The sequence below is a fragment of the Denticeps clupeoides genome, chromosome 4, assembly GCF_900700375.1.
Source record: "Denticeps clupeoides chromosome 4, fDenClu1.1, whole genome shotgun sequence".
NCBI lineage: Eukaryota > Metazoa > Chordata > Actinopteri > Clupeiformes > Denticipitidae > Denticeps > Denticeps clupeoides.
Window position 1 is genome coordinate 21,574,681 of NC_041710.1, and position 21,181 is coordinate 21,595,861.

The following is a 21,181-nucleotide window of genomic DNA, read 5'->3' on the forward strand; positions in this document are numbered from 1 at the left end:
CTGAATTAAAACAACTGGGATAACCATAAAAGGATATGGATGCTTGAGTATAAATAAATAAAGTATTTTATTTTTTCATGTTATATATGGTTATACACATTAACATTAAATAAGCTTGCAGTATTGGCATGGCTTGGCCAGAGAGACACAGAGTAGTCCTTCAGGTTTGTGTGCATCAGTATATGATCCTTGTATTTCCTCTGAGGTAACTGCAGTGATTTCTGAGGTCTTACTACAGGCACCGAGTGCGATTATACTGCTATGCAGGCTTTGGTTGGGTCCTCAAAATGAGAAATATTTTGTGAACCACTCTTGTTTTTGGGGGTCTTGTCCTTCTGGCCCTGTCTCAATCACTCTTTGCTCAGATGGGGTTCTGGAAAATAAGTACAAAAAATGACTTATTATAAGGCAGCAATTAGAGTTGTGAATATACAATAGAGAATGCATTACATTAGACAAGTCTTAGAGAAGTCTTAAATGTGTACTGTATGGTTGACAACAGTAACGATGCCTTATTATGGAAGACTGATATCAGTCCTTGGTGGACCACACTATCCTATTCTATCTTTTTGGCACTGGTGGATTGGATCACTCAGGAATGATTAATGCATCTGGAATGAAAATCCAAGGCTAAGATGGCATTTTATTCTTGTTAACTGACATTCTCTCTTTAAAAACTTGAATCAAGATGAAAGCAAACCTAATGTGCTGGCCATATGTGCTGAGATTATGAGGGTGGGAGTCCTGGGAGGGTGAGTGGCCATATCTCTGACCAGCAGGGGGGCTAGGGCTTGCAGCTGAGCTTGGGGTGCTGGTGCGGGAAAGTGGCAGGCCGCGAGCTCCTTGCTCGAAGCTGGGGGAGCGTGTATTCTGAGATGACTTGGCCAGCGCTCCTTCAGGATTTAGGAGGCTCCTCTCATAGGCATTTAGGTTGGGGACACTGGTGACACGTGGCGGAGTCTCTTCCAATGCCTTCTTCTGCAGGACACACAAAAAGACCTGACCTTAATCTCAAATGGCATAAAAGGAAATAAAAGAAGTTTAAAGCAATTGCTTCTCCATTTGCCTTTTTACACACACATCTGTTTACCTTCAGTATGGGTGTGATGCTGCCAGTTGTTCTGCTCTCAAAAGGCTTCGGATTTCCATCTCTGCTCAGGGAAGGATGCTGTGATAGCTGGTGACGCTCTTCCTGAGGGAGAAGAAAAAAAAAAAATTCTGATCTTTCTTGAATTATCACTCCATAGTCATTTGTCAATAATAGTACAAAAGTTGTTGCAGCACCTATGATGCCATATAATGCTATTATACACACACAGCCATTTGTGCTTTTCAGTGAAAAAGCTAAATACTGCCTTTCCCTCTGTTCCTTGGATTCAGTTTGGCAAGGATCTCATTGCCTGTTTTTAGTTGAGCCAGTCAGTATGCTCAGGTGAACTGGGGTTATAGTACAAATACTATACTTGTGCATTTCTATTCTCTCAGCATTCATATCTGTCAGGATCCGGTCCGGAAGGGGCTACTCATGATCCAGGGTTTGGACCGGAGTTTCGCGTCTGTCATGTGTTATTATGGTTCCTGAGTGTTTTCACCCGTGTCTGTCTGTATAAAGCAGCCCTGTTTGTGTCTGTTCTCAGTTGGGCCGTTGTTTGGTGATATTTCCCCTGTCGTGTGCTCCATGTAATAAACCCCTGTCTTGTGATTTTGTGTGTATGCGTCCTCCTTCCTCGCCATGTCCAGCCATTGTGACAATATCACATCTCTTTAGATACCATTCTGTCTAGTACTCTGTGCTTTTCCATTCACCATGTATCACAAGTACCTGCAGTACATACCTATCTGAATCGTACCTGAAACAGCACACAACCACAACAAACATATAGTGATAATAACACATTGGTATAAAGTACATGTCACCTGTTATAAGACTGTTATTACAACTCATATGTCTACATTTACATTTATGGCATTTATCAAATGCTCTTAATCAGAGCGATTTAGAATCAGTATTTACTAGGACTTCTGGTTCCTAGGCGAGTGTGCGACCCACTACGCCACTATGCACTGTCTACAAACTGAGTGGTACAGGTAAATGTACACTAAAAGAGTCTGAAAGAGGAAGCCCTGAGTACTGAGATGATTCGCCTCACAACAAGATCACAAGGTCGTCGCTCCTACTTACATCTTACCCAGTGATATAACCGCATCTGATAGGGTCATGTGTGTCATAGCTCAGCCTGGGCTGTTTGTCATAAAAGCTTAACAACATGACATTGAAGGTCGTAAAGGGACGTTCATAACAATGGTACCTACTGTAGTCTTAAGGCAGGGTTTTCAAATAACACATCTTGAGGGTTGAATACAGTTTTTTCCCTTTATGAGTCATGTGTGAAGACATCCTCTCCTCGTGTTGTTTTGTAGCAGCTTTTAAAACACACTTTTAGCCAATGACTGCCTGGAAGTCTGCTATATATTGATATATGAATGATTCTATTGGGTAAAAATGGTAACTGTCACAGTAGTGTCTCTTGTAAGTGTTTACCATCTTTATTTTGACGTTCAGAGAAATTACGTAATAGTCGGGATACAACACAGACGTTTTTTTGTGGTCATGTGTGTCTTACCACCAGTCTTTTGATAAGCTGGTCTCTCTCTGTTAGTTTGTCCTGCAGTTTGGTGATGGTGTGCATGTCCTCCAGGCGTGGTTCTCTTCTCCGGCTGCGTTCCTCCCTCTCCCTCAGTCTTAACGTATTAACATCAAACATTCAGACTTTATTTACATCCAGCAGGGCCACAAATGTGTGTGTTTAAACACACAGGAAGCATGCTATGCACAAAGATATGGCCAGAAAATGTCTGTGTTCCTGAATTACAGAGTAGGTGTTGTGTGGAATGTCATTTAGGTGTGTGAGAGTGCATCTGTTCTTAAAAGAGGGTGTACGTACTCTGTTTCCAGGGCCACAATTCGGGCTTGTAGACGTGTCTGGGCATTGCTAAAGTCTGATATTAAGGTCTGTATCTCTCTCCTGTGTTCTCTCCTCTCACTCTCCACCTCTTGCTGCTTGCACTTGTCTCTCTCCTCCTGGTCTTCTTTGCTCCTCCCTGCCCCTTCCCATGAACTGATGATATACACACACAAAATACCCATTAACATTCAATTTAAGAAGTACATCGTTTTGCATGTATGCTTAAGTGGAACAGTTTTACTTCAACCACATTAGCTGCCACATTGCACTGCTTTCCAATACGCCAGTCTTGCAAAGATGCAAACAGTAGCTCAAAACCAGACTTTGCAACATTTTCATAGTAATGAAACATTACTATGCAGACACATTATTTAACTGCATGTTTAGTTCATGCTTCAAGTAGAATTCTCTCGTATTGCTCCTTTAGGATATGTACGTGTGTTGCCATTATACAGTCCCTTTAAGTCAGCGCCTCTCCGTTGAAATGTTTCTTTATATTCACCCTCGATCCCTCCATGTCTACCCATCCAAACAACTGCCCCTTTGAGATTTGGTCTGACTACTGACCATATGACCTCAGACCTTTGTCGTGTGTGCTCCTCATCTCGTCGCTCCCTCTCCTTCTCTCTCTCTCGCTCTTTTTCCTCCAGCATGCTGTTCAGACGTTCCCTCAGCTCTGCGTTCTCCCGGCGCAGCTCCTGGACCTCACTGCGGCTCTCGTCCAGCTGCCTCTCGTATGACTGCTGCTGGTTCTGCTGTTTCAGATCCTGCGGTGGAGAGAAAACGGGTCATTAATATGAAATGTTACCTCTCTCCTTCTCTGTAGAATAATGTGAAAATCACTCTGACGAGCAGTAAGTGTGTGTATTGTACTGCGTGTGTGTATGTTCTGCGTTTGCATGTGGTGCACAAGCGTACCTAGAACTGTGCTGTGTGTGTGCATGTGTGTAGTGTGTGCGCTTAGGTTACCTGCTGCAGTGCCACCATCTCAGTGTGTGTGTGTAGCTCTGCCTGCAGGTCTTCGATCTGCTGCATGTGTCTCTGCGTGACCTGGCGAACCCACTCTGTGTGCTGCTGGGTCAGCTCGGCCTTCTGCTTCTCTACACACACACACACACACACACACACAGTAACAAATAATCTGTATGATCCATGCAGTAATTACACACACGTTTTTTGTTCGGGGTAATGAATAATTTGCATGTTTTATAAAAAGACATTTTACATGTTTTCATTGGCTCTTAAAAAGGAATAAAACACATTTGTCTCTGCATGTTTCGCATATCAACGGTATCTGTTGTCTGGTCCAATTTTTTTCTATTTGTGTGATTATCATAATTTTGTTTCAAATTTGCATGCTGTCCTCTGTGCGTGTGTGTGAGTTAGTATTTTGTGTGTGTGTTACCCAGCTGCAGCCGATGCTGTGTGTGTAGGCGCTGTCGCTCAGCCTGCAGCTCCTCTTGAGCCCGAGCCTCCAATGTCTGTACAGCGAGCTGATGTACGTGTCGCTCAGACCGCAACGCCTCATCCCGTCTCTCCCGCCATCTGCACTCCACCTCTTCATCCCTTGCTCCAGTTTCTCTCTCCTCTCCTTCCCCTTCCCCATCCTCCTCTTCTTCCTTTACTGCCTATTTACAACAGACAGGCATGTGCTTACTGACACCTGTACTGTACACACACACTCACACACAAAATAAACACATACAGACACAATATTGCCCTTTCAGCTGGAGGGGGTGGACACCATTCTTATAAAAAGGTGTTCCCTCCTGTGTTATGATGATGGTAGTAGATATGCAGACAAAGATTTTCCCCCAAATTTCCCATGGGAGCTCATTTTGGTTGGTGACTGCTTCATTTTCATAATCAATCAAAATGTTTCATTATAGGATGAAGGAGATCCTTGAAATACATTTCTCAACCCATTCCTTAAAGTTTTTCCTTTCATGTGACTCCCATTTGTATTATTTAGCTGGATGTGTGCAAGTGACAGTATTTTTATGAAATGTGACTATACAGATGTTGATGTACCCGTCTAGTAACAAAACACACACAAACAAATCAGTCCCTTACATTGACACACTCACACACAAAAACCCACTCTCCCCCTCCAGCCTCTGAGCTTGGTGTGCAATCTCAGATTGTGAATAATTTATCTCCCCAAGTCAGTGTGGTTTTTATGTGAAAGGGAATCTCTCATGCCTCGCTGAAAGCCTATAAATTCTCCCTACTGTCCTCTTTCCCCAGATCATGGCTAGTGCACCTAAATGTGATCTGATATTCAAGAGTCCAAAATAAAAAAGATAAGACTTCTTCTACAGACCAACACCATTTTACACCACCAAACAGAATGTCAGCAATGTTAAAAGTATTCAGAAGTCAGAGGAAGCTTCCTTTATTTGGACCACATTAGTCCCTCTATACAAATCAGACTTTCTTGAACGGCCTGCTTCAACTCACAGCATTTGGAAATGCCTGAGCTTGGAATTAGTCTGAATGCCTTTTTATTGTCACTATACGCATGTACAATGAGATTAAAAGCATCTCCTTCAGTGCAGACACGCATGTAGAAAAGAGAGCAGAAAATACACATATACAAAAACACAATACAATACAACAAGGACCGAGTGAAGTGACAGCGCTATATGCATATGGGAAGAATAAATAACTGAGCATGGTTTTATATACAGTGTATATTATATATAGTGAACTGCTCGGTTAATGATAAAGAAAATAAGGCTTGCACTTAAATACTTGAGACAACATGCAGTGCAGCACAAAACACAAGAAATCAACTCTCTCAAGTCCAGAAATCCAATGTGAGATGCGTCTGCAAGGTCCCTTAACATTGATCTTTGTAATATGTCCACCAACAGGGACAGTAACCAATGAAATGAATTTCAGACTTGCAAATTTATCTCCTTTAAAACCTTTTAAAACTTGTCTCCACTTCATGTCACACTTCAACTCAGTGAGTCTTATGCAAGGTCTTAAGTGAGATGTTCACACATAGAAAACCGCTGTGCAAAGCTTAATTAGTACACCTTCAATAGTAAGCTAAGTTGCAGTAAAAACGACAGATAAGATTGTGCCGCCTTGCTGTTTCATTTTCAAGCACGTTGCTTCTGCTGACCACAACAACGGAGAGTCTCCCTGCGGAAAAGGCGAAGGAGTAAATCAGAGCGGACTGCAGCCAGGCCGCAGTGATGCATGTGGGACAGGGGCGCGCTGTGTTTGTGTGTACGTGTCCTGTTATGCATTATGCATGGGCTGCTGGCTAGGTCACATGACTACCTTCAGCTGGTGCCGCCTCATCAGCCTCTCTTTCTCCTGGATGGTGGCGTGGAGCTGTGCCCGGAGTGTGCTGTTCATCTCTCTTGTTTTTTGGATCTCCTGCTTCATTCTGTCCATCTCTAAGTTTCCTTGGCGGTCATCTTTCAGGCCCTCTGCCGACACGAAATCCCTCCGCTGTTCCTCTAACTTCAACAGCGAAAGAGTGCATGACTGTTTCTGGCCACGTGGGCATGCATTTGTGTATATGGGTACTGTATGTGTGCTTTGCCGTGTGTTTATCTTAATCTTTATATTGAACAAATGTCCTCAAAATACAGGAAAACCTGAAATGTGTATATTAAGAAGCTGGAAAATATGGGGATATTGTTACACTAACTAACTGTTACACTATTATTACACTTATTACTCCACAAATATGTAATGTTACCTGTGTAATTACATCCGTGTTGCTTGGTGTGTGTATGTTTGACAGTGTGCTGTATGTTATCATGTACTGTATTTGTACATTTTGTGGTGGACTTGACAATGTGTGCATTTTTGTTGGTGTGTGTGTTACCTGTCTCTGCAGCTCCTCTAGTCTGTTCTGCCAGTGCTGAGTGATCTCTCTGATCTCCGCCTCTTTCTCTCTCTGCATCTCACAAACCGTGGACATGTGCTTTTCAGAGTAACGTTGCTCATACTGCGTTCTATACACACACAAACAAATACAGGCTTAAATTATGCAAAGACAGACATAAAAATCTGCACTGACAAATCACACACACACACACACACACACACACACACACACACACACACACACACACACACACACACACACACACAAAACCCCCCAGTAAAATCTATACCCATTTATATATTCATGCACGCATTAGTTCAGTCACTGCAGCTTCAGGATTAGCTGTAGTATTTGTCACTTCTTATGCTGATTATTTCAATCCCACCTTATTCTGTCCTCCAGGTTTTGCTGGGAACGTTCCAGAAGTTTCTGCCCCAGTGCATCTCGCTCTTTCTGCAGTGCTGACATTTCTGAGTTTAGCCTCGTTTTCTCCTCCTCTGTCTCTGCCTATATGCAACAAACATTGAAGGGTTTAGATACAAATGGCTCATAATACATTTATAATATATGCATAACAGAATCATAAGAGCAAACGCATTAATTACTCTTCTGACATGTAATATCTGTTTCATCTCAGACTTTTTTAGGGACTCACATACAATCAATGTTCACAGTTAAGCATCTGACACATATATAACTAATTTTAAAGGTCCCCTATCATGAAAATTTCACGTATTTGATTAGATTTGATTAGATTCAGATTATTTAACATTAATACAAGTTTTTTCTAGCCTCTCTGCTCTATGCTCCTGCAGTGGCTAGAAATCACAATCTGTATAAAGCGTGCTTTGGTCATTCTGCTTCCCCATTCAGAGAACGGCAGCTCAGATAGTCGAATCTGGAAAGTCTCCCCTTATGTTATCCCCTCCCGTTCCTCATGCTTTGTCCCAGAGAATTTCCCACCGCTCCCCTAGAAAAATCTCCACCAAACATTACAGATTCTGAACAAGCAAAGAATTGCATTTGCTTGGTGATTGGATGTAAAAATGAGCACGTTTGTATTTTTTCGTTCCATCACACGAACCAGTGAGTTTTTTTCTGGAAAAATGCAGACACAAATTCTGCATCAAGGCTGAACGTTGGAAAGAGACTTCAGATACAGTATTAGGGGACCACTAAGCCCTAAATAAAAGCAAAAAAAATGTCATGTGATGGGACCTTTAAGAAAATATAATACATTGCAAAAAGGTGGTAAAATAGAATTAGAATAAGAAATGTTTAGCATTTCTGACTCTTATTTGCTGATTAGTAATTTTGTGTTAATGTAGTTATCAGCAAGCTATGAAATAAATGTTTGTAGATTGTGTTTCTTTGTACATGGAGACAATGTAGGTACAGCATAGCAATTCCGCTGACCCAAGTGAAAATGAAACATATACATCTTTCTTTTGGCAAATACTGTGGATACTGTAATATATAACTTCTGTGATCCTGTGACCTCAGATCTGCACACTAAGACCTGGTTTAGGTCTGGTCTGCTGAAGAGTTATGGTTTGCTGACTGTGTCGTGTCCTTGGTGGGGGGGGTTGATGCTCATATTCCTCTGCCGTATGGAGTGCAACGGAAGAGGGATGGGGCAGCTGCTGTCTCATCTGTATTACAGAGCAGCACTGTGTGTGTGTGTGTGTGTGTGTATACAGGGATGTCTTCATTCATTCCCCTCTAGTCCCTGCCATACTGATGTGCTGATATCAGCAGGTTTAAGCTGTGATGGGATGGGATGGTAGTAGCCTAGTGGGTAACACACTCGCCTATGAACCAGAAGACCCAGGTTCAAATCCCACTTACTACCATTGTGTCCCTGAGCAAGACACTTAACCCTAAGTTGCTCCAGGGGGACTGTCCCTGTAACTACTGATTGTAAGTCGCTCTGGATAAGGGCGTCTGATAAATGCTGTAAATGTAAAATGTAAATGCAAATGTTAATGTGATGTGTTTGTGAACATGTCTATGTGCACATAATGGCAATGGTGAAACCACAAAGTAACATAAATGAAAGAGAATAAATATATTTGTTAAAAACAACACATTTCTTCAATGACAAGCAGTTTGTCATGTCTAAAACAGATTATATTGTTAAAAACTGCTTAAACCTGCAGTCAGATTCACTGTTAATTTAGTATATGAGTCCAAAATAAAAAAGATAAGACTTCTTCTACAGACACACACCATTTTACACCACCAAACAGAATGTCAGCAATGTTAAAAGTATTCAGAAGTCAGAGGAAGCCTCCTTTATTTGGACCACATTAGTCCCTCTATACAAATCAGACTTTCTTGAACGGCCTGCTTCAACTCACAGCATTTCAAAATGCCTGAGCTTGGAATTAGTCTGAATGCCTTTTTATTGTCACTATACGCATGTACAATGAGATTAAAAGCATCTCCTTCAGTGCAGACACGCATGTAGAAAAGAGAGCAGAAAATACACATATACAAAAACACAATACAATACAACAAGGACCGAGTGAAGTGACAGCGCTATATGCATATGGGTATATGTTTGGTTGTGTTTTTGGTTAAGAGTTACAATTGCACTATGTCAGCACTTGTTCTTGGAATATTTGTACTTGGATGGTTGTGTGGATGGCAGCGTGTACCTGCATCCGCTCTATGGCTCTGTGTGCCAGATCCAGCTGTTCTCTCACCCCTGAACACTCTTCCCCACAGCCCTCTTCAATGAGCTCTGCTTCTCTCTCCTTCTGCCTTGCTTTCTCCAGCTCTCTATCTTGCTCATGCTGATGGATTAATGTCTCCAGTCTAGAAATCTGGCCAACAAAGAGCACACACATGAACAGCCAAGATTCTGATATTACAGATTCAAATTTCTAATTAATGTCATTAATATTTTACCCTGGAGGAAAGTTGAAATGGTTCTTTGTTTACTTATTAATATATATTTAATAATATATATTTGCAAAAAAAAAAAAACATGTGTTGACCTCTGACCTCTGTGACAGACAGCTGCAGTTGTGTGTGCAGCTTATCCCTCTCTGTCTGCAGGCCCTTCTTCTCCTCCTCACTGATTTTCTTCAATTCCTCTGCCTGGGCGAGGAGCTCCTGTAACCATGACAACCACATATATGAACAAGCAAGAAAAATGTCTGATGGAGCTTCCCAAATATTCAGTTCACCTGGAGAACATCTTGAGACCGTTCATGCTTCAGTTTCCTAAATCCCCTAAAGCATCTGCATCCGCATTATTACATAAGATTGAGGCTGTTTTTGACAGTTTGGACCATCTGTGTTCCAACAACTTAATTCTACTGCTTGGATAAAGCAAAAAATCACACATATTTTATTTAATATATAAAACAAGTGGCTAAGTGTGCTGTATCACTCAGAAACTGACACTGCGCAATTTTCTAAAAATAAACAGACCTTCACTGCTGACCTCAGTTGACCAGCAAGGCCAGCATCCAAAACAATTGTGCTGGTCACCTGCAGAATACTGCTCTTCTAGACATTAATCATCTCATCTGTCAACTTGAGCTAAATTCTGTTCATCCGTCTGTGTTTTGAGCCCAGTTATTCAGGTCAGGGTCATGAGGAAAATGCAACTCATCCCAGAAAAGCACACAGCCAGGGTCAGTTTAACAATCAAGTAAACCTTCCACATTTTTGGACACTGGAACCACAGCTAGGTTATTGGTAAACCTGCAGGTTTACCAATAACCTGTTTATATTATTTATATTAATTAATAAACACCTGGCTAGTCTAACACAACTAACTAATAAAAAAGGCAACCTTGGCATGAACCAGCACATCCTAGACCATCATTACCAGCATAAAGCCTACAAAGAACAGCTTAGGTTTTAGCTGCTTCCATCAGTGTGGGGGAGGAACGAAATCGAGTGTTTGTCTTAAAAATTCACTCCTTCTATTAAAATTCCATCTCATAATTCGGTTTGTTTGCAGACCTCATTTCCTCTCCTCCGAGTGAGTCTCGGTGCTTGTAGAATAGCTCAGCCAACATTCCATATTTATAAGATGTCATCTCGGCGCCCTCCTTTGAGACATGTGTAATGCCTCGCTACACCCCCCCCTTTTTCAGTTTGAGTCTGGGTCTGGCTCTGCTCCAGTGCCTGTAGCATTTTTTTTTACCGATGTTCAGAATGTGGTAATATAAAATATGTGTACAAGTCCCCTCATCCCATGGAAAAGTCTGTCTTGTCTATCAGTAATGAATCAGACTAAGCCGCGCTGTGATTGACACAATCAATCCGTTACGACGGTCTTAACCTTGTATCTGATGGGAAGGACATCTAACAGCTTTTCCCAGTGCACTGCCATGCAGCAGACACACAGATCACAATAATCTATCATCCCTGGTTGTGGGTGACAGCATGGTGCTGTGACATTGTCTGTCCACGTTCGCCTCCAAAATGCTGTCATTGGCTGACAGTTGTACAGAACTCAGTGGAAAAACCAAAGAGCCTAAACATGGCCGTGTGTGCACTGATGGAGAAAGAGGGGTAATGGAGAGTGAAGGTCGGCCTTCAAAGTAATAAAGTGAAGTGATTGTCACATGTGATACACAGCACACGGTGCACACAGTGAAATTTGTCCTCTGCATTTAACCCATCACCCTGAGTGAGCAGTGGGCAGCCATGACAGGCGCCTGGGGAGCAGTGTGTGGGGATGGTGCTATGCTCAGTGGCACCTCAGTGGCTTCTTGGCAGATCGGGATTCGAACCGGCAACCTTCTGATTACGGGGCCGCTTCCTTAACCGCTACGACACCACTGACCCTTGAAATGTTGACAAACTCTACTGTCATATTCACCTCCAAAATAAAAGCACTGCATTATGGAACCTGTGATATCACAATCTCATGTTGCCATACACAACATGTCGAGCATCAAGGGGCACAGTCTATACCATCTCTCTTCTGGACTACTGGAATGATCTCCTCATAGGTTTCCAAGCACCAAACTCCAACACATGGTCCAGGTTATGGCAGCAGGGCACATCACCCAAACTCTTCATAGATTTCCACTGGCAACCCATGGCCGATCGAACCTAATTCAAGTCACGATGCTCGCCTACAGAGTGACTTCCAGGTCTGTAGCTGCCTACCTGGACTCAATTATAAAGCGTTGCGCTAATCCATGAAATACTGCCTGGCTTTGTCAACCGAGTTACCGATAAGGGCGGCTTCATCTCCTTTCCGGAACATAGTCGTTCTTCCTTGCTCTCATCTGGAAGCCTCATACACTTTCTATTTCAAACTTGCCGAGAGAACGTGGCAGGCCTACCTGCTGGGACCTCTTCTTCTCTGTATCCAGAGCGGTTTGGACGAGTCTTAGCTCACTGGCATGTTTACGAATCACCTCCTCCAGAGCCTTCTTCAACTGCTCCTTCAGACGTACGCGCTCTTCCTCAAACTTCTGCGTGACCTGGCTCTTCTCCTCCTCTATCTCCTGGCGGCCCTGCTCTTTTTCGGCTTCCACCTCTTGCCGGAGCCGACGCGTCTCCTCCGTGTGCGCGCGCTGTAGCTCCAAACGCATGGTGGCCAATGCATCTGAATGCTGAGAAACAGAGGCGCGCAGAGAGATGGCGTAGCACGCTGGTGTGATCCTGGTGCCTGTTTTCGTGAGTATTGCTGGTGTTTTAGCCCATGCGTGTGTTGTGTACCTGTTTCAACATTCGGGCGTGGTCACTGTTCCTCCCATTGCTCTGGAGCTCCAGCTCTTTGTTCCTGATGTTCAGACGACTCAGCTGAGCTCTCAGCTCCTCCACCTCTGCAGACACCTTCACTTGGGATGAACTTTGACTCAGCAGTTCCTCTAAAAAAACAATGTAAGGGGCAACTAGCATTCTCCTTTTCAACATTAGTAAACTATTACCATTTTAGACTTTTGCCTGAGGGCATCAAGTTAAGAAGAGAAAAGAGCCACTCCCAGCCATGGTGTACAATGCCTCCATTACTACTGTGAAAAAGTTCTGTAGAAAACTGGACAGGCGCGACACAAAAAAAGTTACCGGAATTTATATTTTCTAATTTATTGGCACAGGTAGTTTACTATTACTTGTTACATGGTGCCAACGTTACAAAAAGCCCCAAATTACGGAAAATAAGAAAGTGTCAGGATTGACTGCAGCTGGGCTCAACACCGGTGGCCAATCCTGACGGTGCATAAATGCCAGAGATTTCCGCCCCTTCGAAATCTCCGGCATTTTCGTGAACTCTGGTGAACGGTAGTGAACTTGGCCTTTGCAACAGTTTATGTATTTTGAGTTCTGGCAATCGCCACACGCCTGCGGGTTTGTTTATGTTCTTCATTTAAGTTAAATAGTTTTCGGCCACCGCGCCATTCTTTATTTGTGTTTATTGTTTGTTTTATAATAAAAAACCCCTTCCCAACATGTCACACCTCTGCGCTTCCTTCCCCCGTAAGTCCGTAGTCGTGACAGAAAGAGATGAAAGAGGGAAAGATACAGAAAGAGCAAGGAGCAAACTCCAGAGAGGGAACTAGAGTTGCAAAAGCCTTATCACCCTTGGATTTAAGCCTGTCAGAGGGATGACCAGGAGCAGCTCATCTGATGATCTTCAGCACTGCCATTTAGCGGTTTAAAGACAAAAAGTACAATTTTGAATTTAATTCCAAAATCAACTGGAAGCTGGAGTAGGGATGCTAAAAATGGATTAATCTGATCTGTTTTTGTATGCGCTTGTTAAAACCCTTGCTGACATATTTTGGACTAATTGAAGCCCATAAGCCAACGCAATCCTCTAACCGAGTGAAGATGAAGGAATGAGTAACTTTTTCTAGATCAGTGAAGGAGAGAATATGTTTAATTTTAGAGATACGTTGCAATTGACAAAAACCTGTGGCGGTCTAAATTAACACATTTTATCACACCTAAATTCGCCAAATTCCTCTACATTTTAGTTCTAGGAACCATTTAACACTTGACATTTGATTCAACTTGAAGAGCCTTATTTACATTAACAGTATTTATCAGACAACCTTGTCAAAACAAACAAACAAACAAACAAACAAACAAACCCTCTTTGCTATACTACATTTTTCATGAGTTACGTACCTGACTTGTTCTGCAGTTCGTTCTCCTGCAGCAGGAGTCTCTCTTTGGCTACAGTCAGCTCCTCCTCTGCCTTCTTAGCCCCAGCCTCCGCCGCAAGCACCCGCTGATGGCCTTCCTCCAACTGCAGCTCCAGATCCTGAAATAAAGTTGCGAGGACGGAACAAAATGAGGGAAATAATAATACATTTGCCACGTAGTGACCTGATAGGTGCTGAACTTGGTGCACTGGGTGACCACTGGAAAGACCGGACGAGTGACTGGAAATTAGTCTGCACAACAGTGTCAGCTGATTGTAATATATTGTGTGAAAAAAGAAGAATTGAGGACAGAAATTAGGTTTTAATTATAAAATGAGAAAAAAAGGAAAATTGCTGAGCCGAGATTTATGCTCTGTTGCATGCTTAACGAGAACAAATTGTAAATGATTCTCAGAGACAGAAGCAGAACGTGAATACACACAACCTTAGAATCTGTGAGAGGCAAACTGTGATGTGTGTGTGTGTGTGTATGGACGTAGTTTCCAGATCTATGTGTGTGAGGGAGAAAGAGAGAAATGTCTGTGCACTCTGTCCATGAGATTCCACTGCAAAACCTATAATCGTGTAGCCGGCTGTGTGTTTAGAATGTGTGTGTTTTATCTGTGTGTATTAAATGTGCAATTTCTCAGCTTCCACCCTCATCACGCAGCCGGCTTCAGAGCCCCTTTTCTAAACTCGGCCCCGTCTGCTCCTGCTCCAGAGCGTTCAGCCTCACGAATGCAGACACATGCCTGCGGCGGAACTACTGCCTTGGACACGCTCATTGTTCTTATCAGAGGCACGATACGGGGGAACAGCACAACAGCGCTCACTTTGCAGCCTCAATCAAAGAGCGTGGAGTGGAATTCGTAATGCGGCGCTGAGCGCCACAAGACGCTTCAGTCACACAGAGCGCATGTACGAGCGCGCATGTGTGTGCATCGGCTGCAGGACTTCGCTGCGGGACGCTGTGAGGACAGTGGCATCTGCTCCGCCGCTCGCAGCTGTGTTTGCTAATTGTGGGTATTTGTAATGAATGCTTTAATCTTTCTCCACAATTAGTGGAGGAAGCGGGCGTTAACTGCGGATAATTACGTATCAATGCAGCAGCGGCTTACAGGGGCTCTGAGAAAATGATGCTGTGAGATGGGCGTGATTCACACTTGGTGCTGTTAACTGTTTAGAAATGAGAATGACCCTGACCCTGCGTGTGCTGTGTGTGGAGACGCTCTGTGTGGGTTGTGTCTGTAATGTTTAAATGTGATTGTGGATATTCAGGGATATGTGTGTGTATTTACTGTATTCTTGGTTCAGAGGGTTAGAGGGATAGTCTGCTCTGCTATGTCCTATTGAAAATGTGAACACTGGCTAAACTTAAAAAAATGTAAGTCATTTGTCACACCTACTCTTTGAGCATTGACGTCAAACTAATCAAACCAATCAAACTGTAACCTGCTGTATTTATTTCATATTACGTCAATTCGCTGTGACAGCTTACATCATATTTTTTGCCAAATTCATCCAGCGTTCACTTCTTACATTGTGTGTGAATGTGTGTCCTTTGGATTCTCTTTTCCTGAGCCAACCTTCAGGAATCAGAACCACAAACAGCTATTCTTTATTATTCAATCATTGCATTTTATTAATGTGGTAATTACATGGAATGGATGTATCGATGTGTCCCATTTCTGTTAAAGTGTTAAATGTTCGTGTGTATACACCACATTTTACCTCTATCCTGTCTTGTAGCTTCAGGCAGTGCCTCTTGCTTTCATTGAGTCTCTGCTCATTGGCCTCCAACTCTGACTCTATTTTCTTCAGTCTCTGCTGCAGCATTGCATGCTGGGATTTGCGGTTCTCCTGCTCTCTCTGTTGCCACTGGCTGACCTGCTCACTGAGATTATGCTGCAGCGTCTGCCTCATCGCTGCCTGCTCCTCATCGTGAGCCTCCTCCAGTTTCCTCAGTCTCTTCTCCCAGTCTTCATCTGCTTTCCTCCTCTCTTTCTCCCAGCCATCCTTCTCCTCCTTCAACACCCTCAGTTCCTCAGCCAGGGCACCTGTTTGCTCCTCGCTTTCCTCTGCCGCTCTCTTTTTCTCTTCCTCCACTGCTGTCCTCCGCTTCTCCTCATCTCTACTCTTCTCCTCCTCCCATCTCCTCCTGTCTTCCTCCTTCTCTCTCTGCTGCTCACTGCACCTCCCCACCAGGGTGTGCATCTCCTCTCTTGTCTCATCCAGCTGGGCACAGGCCTGATCTCTTTCCTTCTCCAGGTTCTTAAGCCGCGCCTCATAATCCTGCCGGAGTTCTACATTCTCCTGTTTCAGCAACGCTAGCTCCTCTGAGTGCTCCTCCTGGGCCCGTTGGTCCCGTTCCTCAGCCTGCGGAAACAGCATAATCATGTCATTTAGATGTTCCCTCATATGCGTCTAAAAACACTCGAAACACTAGAAAAGTCTGCAAAATCAACAGGTACAATAAGTAATATTGTTATCTAATTTGAGTAAAATTGATCAACCAAAACCAAATCAGTACTTTGAATACACAGACCAGTCAAGCCGTGGATTCCACTAAATCTGAGCCAGATCAAGCCATCAATACTCAAATGGATTGAGATTTGTACAGTTTGAAGTCCAACGCATCACTGAACCATTTCTGCAGTGTAGCAGGACTTATTGTCCAGCTGAAACAGGGCACTGTCATGTTCTGATGGACAGAACTTTCTTCCACTGCTCACATACCCATTGCAGGAGCTTCTGGTGTTGAGAAATAATGGCTACCCTGACTGGTCTGCAGCCCCACACACAACAATGTTTCAGTAATTGAGTCATTTGCTCCCAACATGACTGCCTTGGCTGCCAGTTTCTATTTCAAGTGCTGAATTTTGTTGAAGCTCTGAACCAGATGTATCACAATGTGGTCCTGATCAAAATCTCTCAAATCCGTTTTAAGGAGAAAATGTTCAGTAGCTCCCTAATGTATCCAATCCATTGCCAATGTTATTCACATCAGCTGTCAGGGCTCATAATGCTATAGATAATAATGGATCATGCTTCACTGAGCATGAGAATTAGCACTTACGTGCAGTCGAAAGACTTCAAACTCCGCCTGAACCTGCTCTCCCCTCCTTTGCTCCTCTTCAACAGATGCCTGGAGCTCCAGGAGACGAGTCCTGAGTGAATACTCCTCCTCTTCCTCACCTTCAGCTGCTGGTTGCAAGCTGCTACCCTGGGCTTCCAAAGCGAAGCGGCGAAGGGACTGCAGCGTGGCCTCCTGTTCCTCATTCTTTGTGTTAAGTGAGTATATTACCTGGGCACAATTAAACACATACACAACACGTATATAAGCATTCTAAAGTAGATTAATCACGAAGAGGTTGCAATTACACTAATATATGCCTTTTTCCAATGGGCTATTTAAAAATTTCAGTAATAACCCACCTTTATAACAAGAATGACAGAAAGTGAAAGTTAAGTGATTAGCACAGCACACACAATGAAATGTGTCCTCTGCTTTTAACCCATCAGTGGTATGACATTGTGTTGTTTAATGTGCTTTTATCCCATCACCCTTGAAAATTGTGGTTTAGTCATCATTGCAATTTCAATCAACAAGATCACAGCAACATTTTTGTAAGAATCAAGCAGCCCAAGCCACTCCGACCCACAGCTGACCCCTAGTTGAACCCTAGTATTACATGTCATATAGGGTCCAGTGACGTTATCCTGTCCTTGAAATCTATCTGAACTGTCGTGTACCGTGAATAAGCATGACGCTGTATGAATGGCATTCTTCCTCAGTGTTGTGGAATGTGAAGCCACTCTGGTATGGATCGCACAACATTCCTGTCCACAGAATGTCCCCCTATGTCTATGCCTGGTGTGTCAGTGGTATGACATTGTGTTGTTTAATGTGAATTTAGATATAAGCCGCGTTGTCTGCAGTGATTTGTGTTAGTTTGTATCTGATGCGGCTTGTCACTCTACCTCTGACAGGGTGCCCTACCCAGAAAGCTCTACACTCTTGATGACATCAGATCCCCTTACGGGCCCCTCACATCTCACTCATGCCGTCTGGGGCTCGTGTGTTGCCACGACGCCACGCTGTCTCGTGACAAATTGCCACAGCAGCAGGGCCAGACATTCTGCTCCGGTGTTCGCTCTCCTCACTCTCCCCTCCTCTATCTGTATCTCTGACCTGTCCCCCTTTATTCAAAAAAGACCTATTATAGGCATTATTTAATTAAAAAAAGGATATTAACCAATATTAACCGTACACCTGCCACAGATGTACAGAATACCTATTTAGTGTATGCATTTAGTTCTCAGCCATGTTAGTCAGTTTATCACATTGTCTATGACACAGTAACCCGCTTTGTAGTTTCTACTATATAAACAGTCTCTTGCACATTGGCAAGTCCATGAGAAGCATATTAGTTCTATGTCTTGGCGAGAAAACACCTCACTTTCTGTTCTTATCTGACAAGCACAGTCCCCACACTTCAAAGCCAACACCCTCCTATCTCCAAGGACAAATGGATTAATGTGCTGAATCAATAGTGTTGTTCACGTTGACACCAAGGTGAGTAACTTCACAGCAAGCAAGGCATGAAATGAATATTCTAATTAGATCAATAACCGGCTGAAGCGCATTTAAAATCATTTTTGGCAATGGCGGAGCTGGAGCACAGGGCTCGACAGTGCCCTGTGTTCCATTTAGGCCCTATTTGTTGTAATGGGGATCCATTTGCTATTTAAATCTACTTAGATGCTGGGGTTAGCAGAGATGGAAAACAAATAAAAGCCCTTTCAGCACTGTAGTGGCTTGAGTTAGCCTTGAGCCCACACAGAGCGGTCCCTGGCACACACAGAGGAATAAGAGGGACATGGGATATGATAGGCTCCACATCATAACACCCATGCACTGTGTGTGTTTGTCGGTGTGTAATGAAGCAATTATGAGATAACGCGCTACGGTGGAGTGGGTTATTATGCAGTGTGGGTGTAGTGTTTGTCCAGAGAGACAGGTTAAGCATGTGCGTGTGCGCGATGGAGACTGGGGTTTGGAGGAGTAGAGCAGCTGCTGGGAGTCCTCTTTCCCTGTCGTCATATAAACACACTCTATTGAGTTATCTTTAGAGAGAGAGAGAGAGTGTGCGTGTTTCCACTCCTGACCCACTTTGTTCAGTGAGAGGGGTGCAGGCTCTTCATTAACCTCCACACTAATAGAAGGCCCTGTCAAATTACACAAAGTCATTTATTACAGTCTCAGTAATAACCTGGGTAACAAATATGCAGTTGTTTAATGGCGCTTTAAACCAACATGTTCCAAATCTGTGTTGCATATGAATTGTCCCATGCAGGTCTAAACATGATAGTACTTGCTTTACCTGGCCTACAGTATCGCAATTCTATACTGTTGCGTACAGCAACTCTTTCCTCTCGTCCTGTCAGGTGGGCTGACTGGACTGAGGACAACCATTTACATTTACATTTACAGCATTTATCAGACGCCCTTATCCAGAGCGACTTACAATCAGTAGTTACAGGGACAGTCTCCCTGGAGCAACTTAAGGTTAAGTGTCTTGCTCAGGGACACAATGGTAGTAAGTGGGATTTGAACCCGGGTCTTCTGGTTCACAGGCGAGTGTCTTACCCACTAGGCTACTACCACAACCGTAGCCCTGCAGAGTGACACTGGCACTTTTTCTTATTATAAGACATCGTCTTATCATGAAATATTACACTGTATATCCATGAGTGAATATGCATCCCACTGTACAAGCATCCAACATCCAGAGACATTGATGACAAGCGCATCCGACCTGTGCCCTTCCTTAACTTCCTTAATGGGTGGTAGTAGCCTAGCGGGTAACACACTCGCCTATGAACCAGAAGTCCCAGGTTCAAACCCCACTTACTACCATTGTGTCCCTGAGCAAGACACTTAACCCCGAGTCTCTCCAGGGGGGGACTGTCCCTGTAACTACTGATTGTAAGTCGCACCGGATAAGGGCGTCTGATAAATGCGGTAAATGTAAATGACACCGTTCTAAATGCCGACAGACAGGTGCGTGACCCTCGCTGCGTTCATAGCGCACCACCTACGAACGCACTCGAGGCGCTTCACTCCGTGCGTATCTGCACAACTCTGCTCACGCGTCTCCTGCTGCTGTCGCTTTATGCGGATGCACGACTTTACTCCTCGTCCATCACGGAACCTTTCTTCCCGCAGTTATTCATTTTTCCTGCATCAGTCACTCCGAATGAAAATGATTATTATTCATGTTGCAGACTGCGGTGCATTTGCAAATGTTTAGCCTACTCTAACCTGCAATTAAGTATTAACAATGAACAAGGGTTTTTTAATTTTTTTTTTCCTTTTTTTTTAAAGAATAGTAGCAACACATTTCGACGCAGCCTATACGGCCGAACCAATGCACCAGTGCGGCGTGATCGGCCGCGACAAGCCGCACTTACCTTGGTCAGCTGCGCGATTTTCTTGCACATTTTCGTGTGCATTTGGTAGTCGTACAGCTCCTGCTCCACGCCGGAGAAGTCTGCGGCGGCGCCGGCGGTCCCGTTACAGGCGCCCGGGGGCTGCGTGCTCGCTTTCCCGGAGCCCGAAGCCATGACCCGCGTTAAACAATCACGAAGCGATGTCCCCGCCGCCTGCTACTTGTCGCGACGTCCTCCCGTCCGTGAAGACGGCGGCATGGCGCCAAGCCCCTACGAGAGATTCTCCCACGCCCGCGGCGGCAAGTTTCCGGTTCGACGCCCGACCCCGAAACCCATCGAGGTCACATCCTAATTCCATGGGGGACACGCTGGCTGCTCCCCGCTTCTTTATTTAAAGGTTCCAGACCACCTGTCTCCGGGCGCCGGGTGGAGAGGGCGTGATCGAGGCGTTGCATTACCGCAGTGTGGAACCCTTCCCTTCTCCCCACGGCTCCCGACAGCCTATCAGTGACGCCCCCCCCCCTCTCCTCCGATTCTGCTCTTTTAATGTGCATATGTGTTGCATTTGTGGAAACGCGTTTATCGAACGGCAGCGCGATCTAGGTGTGGGTGCGACTTTACGCTGCCATCATGAATAATTACACTCGTGAACAATTAACCTTTCCTCGTGGGATTTGCGCACGGAATACACAACTCAGGTTTGCAGCGTTGCGTACACGGCAAATGGCCCCGACAGGGATATCTCTTATTTCAGACGTGCACCATCCGGTGCGAAAGTTTAT

General features: G+C 44.1%; 1 protein-coding gene across 2 annotated transcripts; it reads right to left on the reverse strand.

The window, feature by feature from the left end:
• Window positions 1–48: 48 nt before the first annotated feature.
• On the reverse strand, window positions 49–20,915 carry fam184b (family with sequence similarity 184 member B). Of its 2 annotated transcripts, none has more exons than XM_028978571.1 (19): window positions 20,421–20,915; window positions 17,023–17,250; window positions 15,678–16,322; window positions 13,930–14,065; window positions 12,517–12,668; window positions 12,138–12,410; window positions 9,829–9,939; window positions 9,480–9,647; window positions 7,205–7,326; window positions 6,817–6,946; window positions 6,261–6,446; window positions 4,372–4,594; window positions 3,936–4,066; window positions 3,549–3,733; window positions 2,946–3,119; window positions 2,625–2,742; window positions 1,091–1,192; window positions 701–978; window positions 49–373 (listed from the first exon to the last, which is right to left on the reverse strand). In XM_028978571.1, exons 1-19 carry the CDS (start codon window positions 20,571–20,573, stop codon window positions 283–285), a joined length of 3,606 nt encoding a protein of 1,201 aa, XP_028834404.1. In that variant the 5' UTR covers window positions 20,574–20,915; the 3' UTR covers window positions 49–282. The 2 variants fall into 2 exon arrangements, with proteins under 2 accessions (XP_028834404.1, XP_028834403.1); XM_028978570.1 differs by having other exon boundaries at window positions 3,534–3,733.
• Window positions 20,916–21,181: the final 266 nt, after the last annotated feature.

Excerpts from the sequence above, each read along its gene's own strand:
- fam184b (XM_028978570.1), bottom strand. The coding sequence starts at position 20,573 with ATGGCTTCGGGCTCCGGGAAAGCGAGCACGCAGCCCCCGGGCGCCTGT. Across the intron at positions 6,447-6,816 it reads TAGAGGAGCTGCAGAGACAG|TTAGAGGAACAGCGGAGGGA; the intron begins GTAACACACACA and ends TCGCTGTTGAAG. Across the intron at positions 3,734-3,935 it reads AGATGGTGGCACTGCAGCAG|GATCTGAAACAGCAGAACCA; the intron begins GTAACCTAAGCG and ends TCTCCACCGCAG.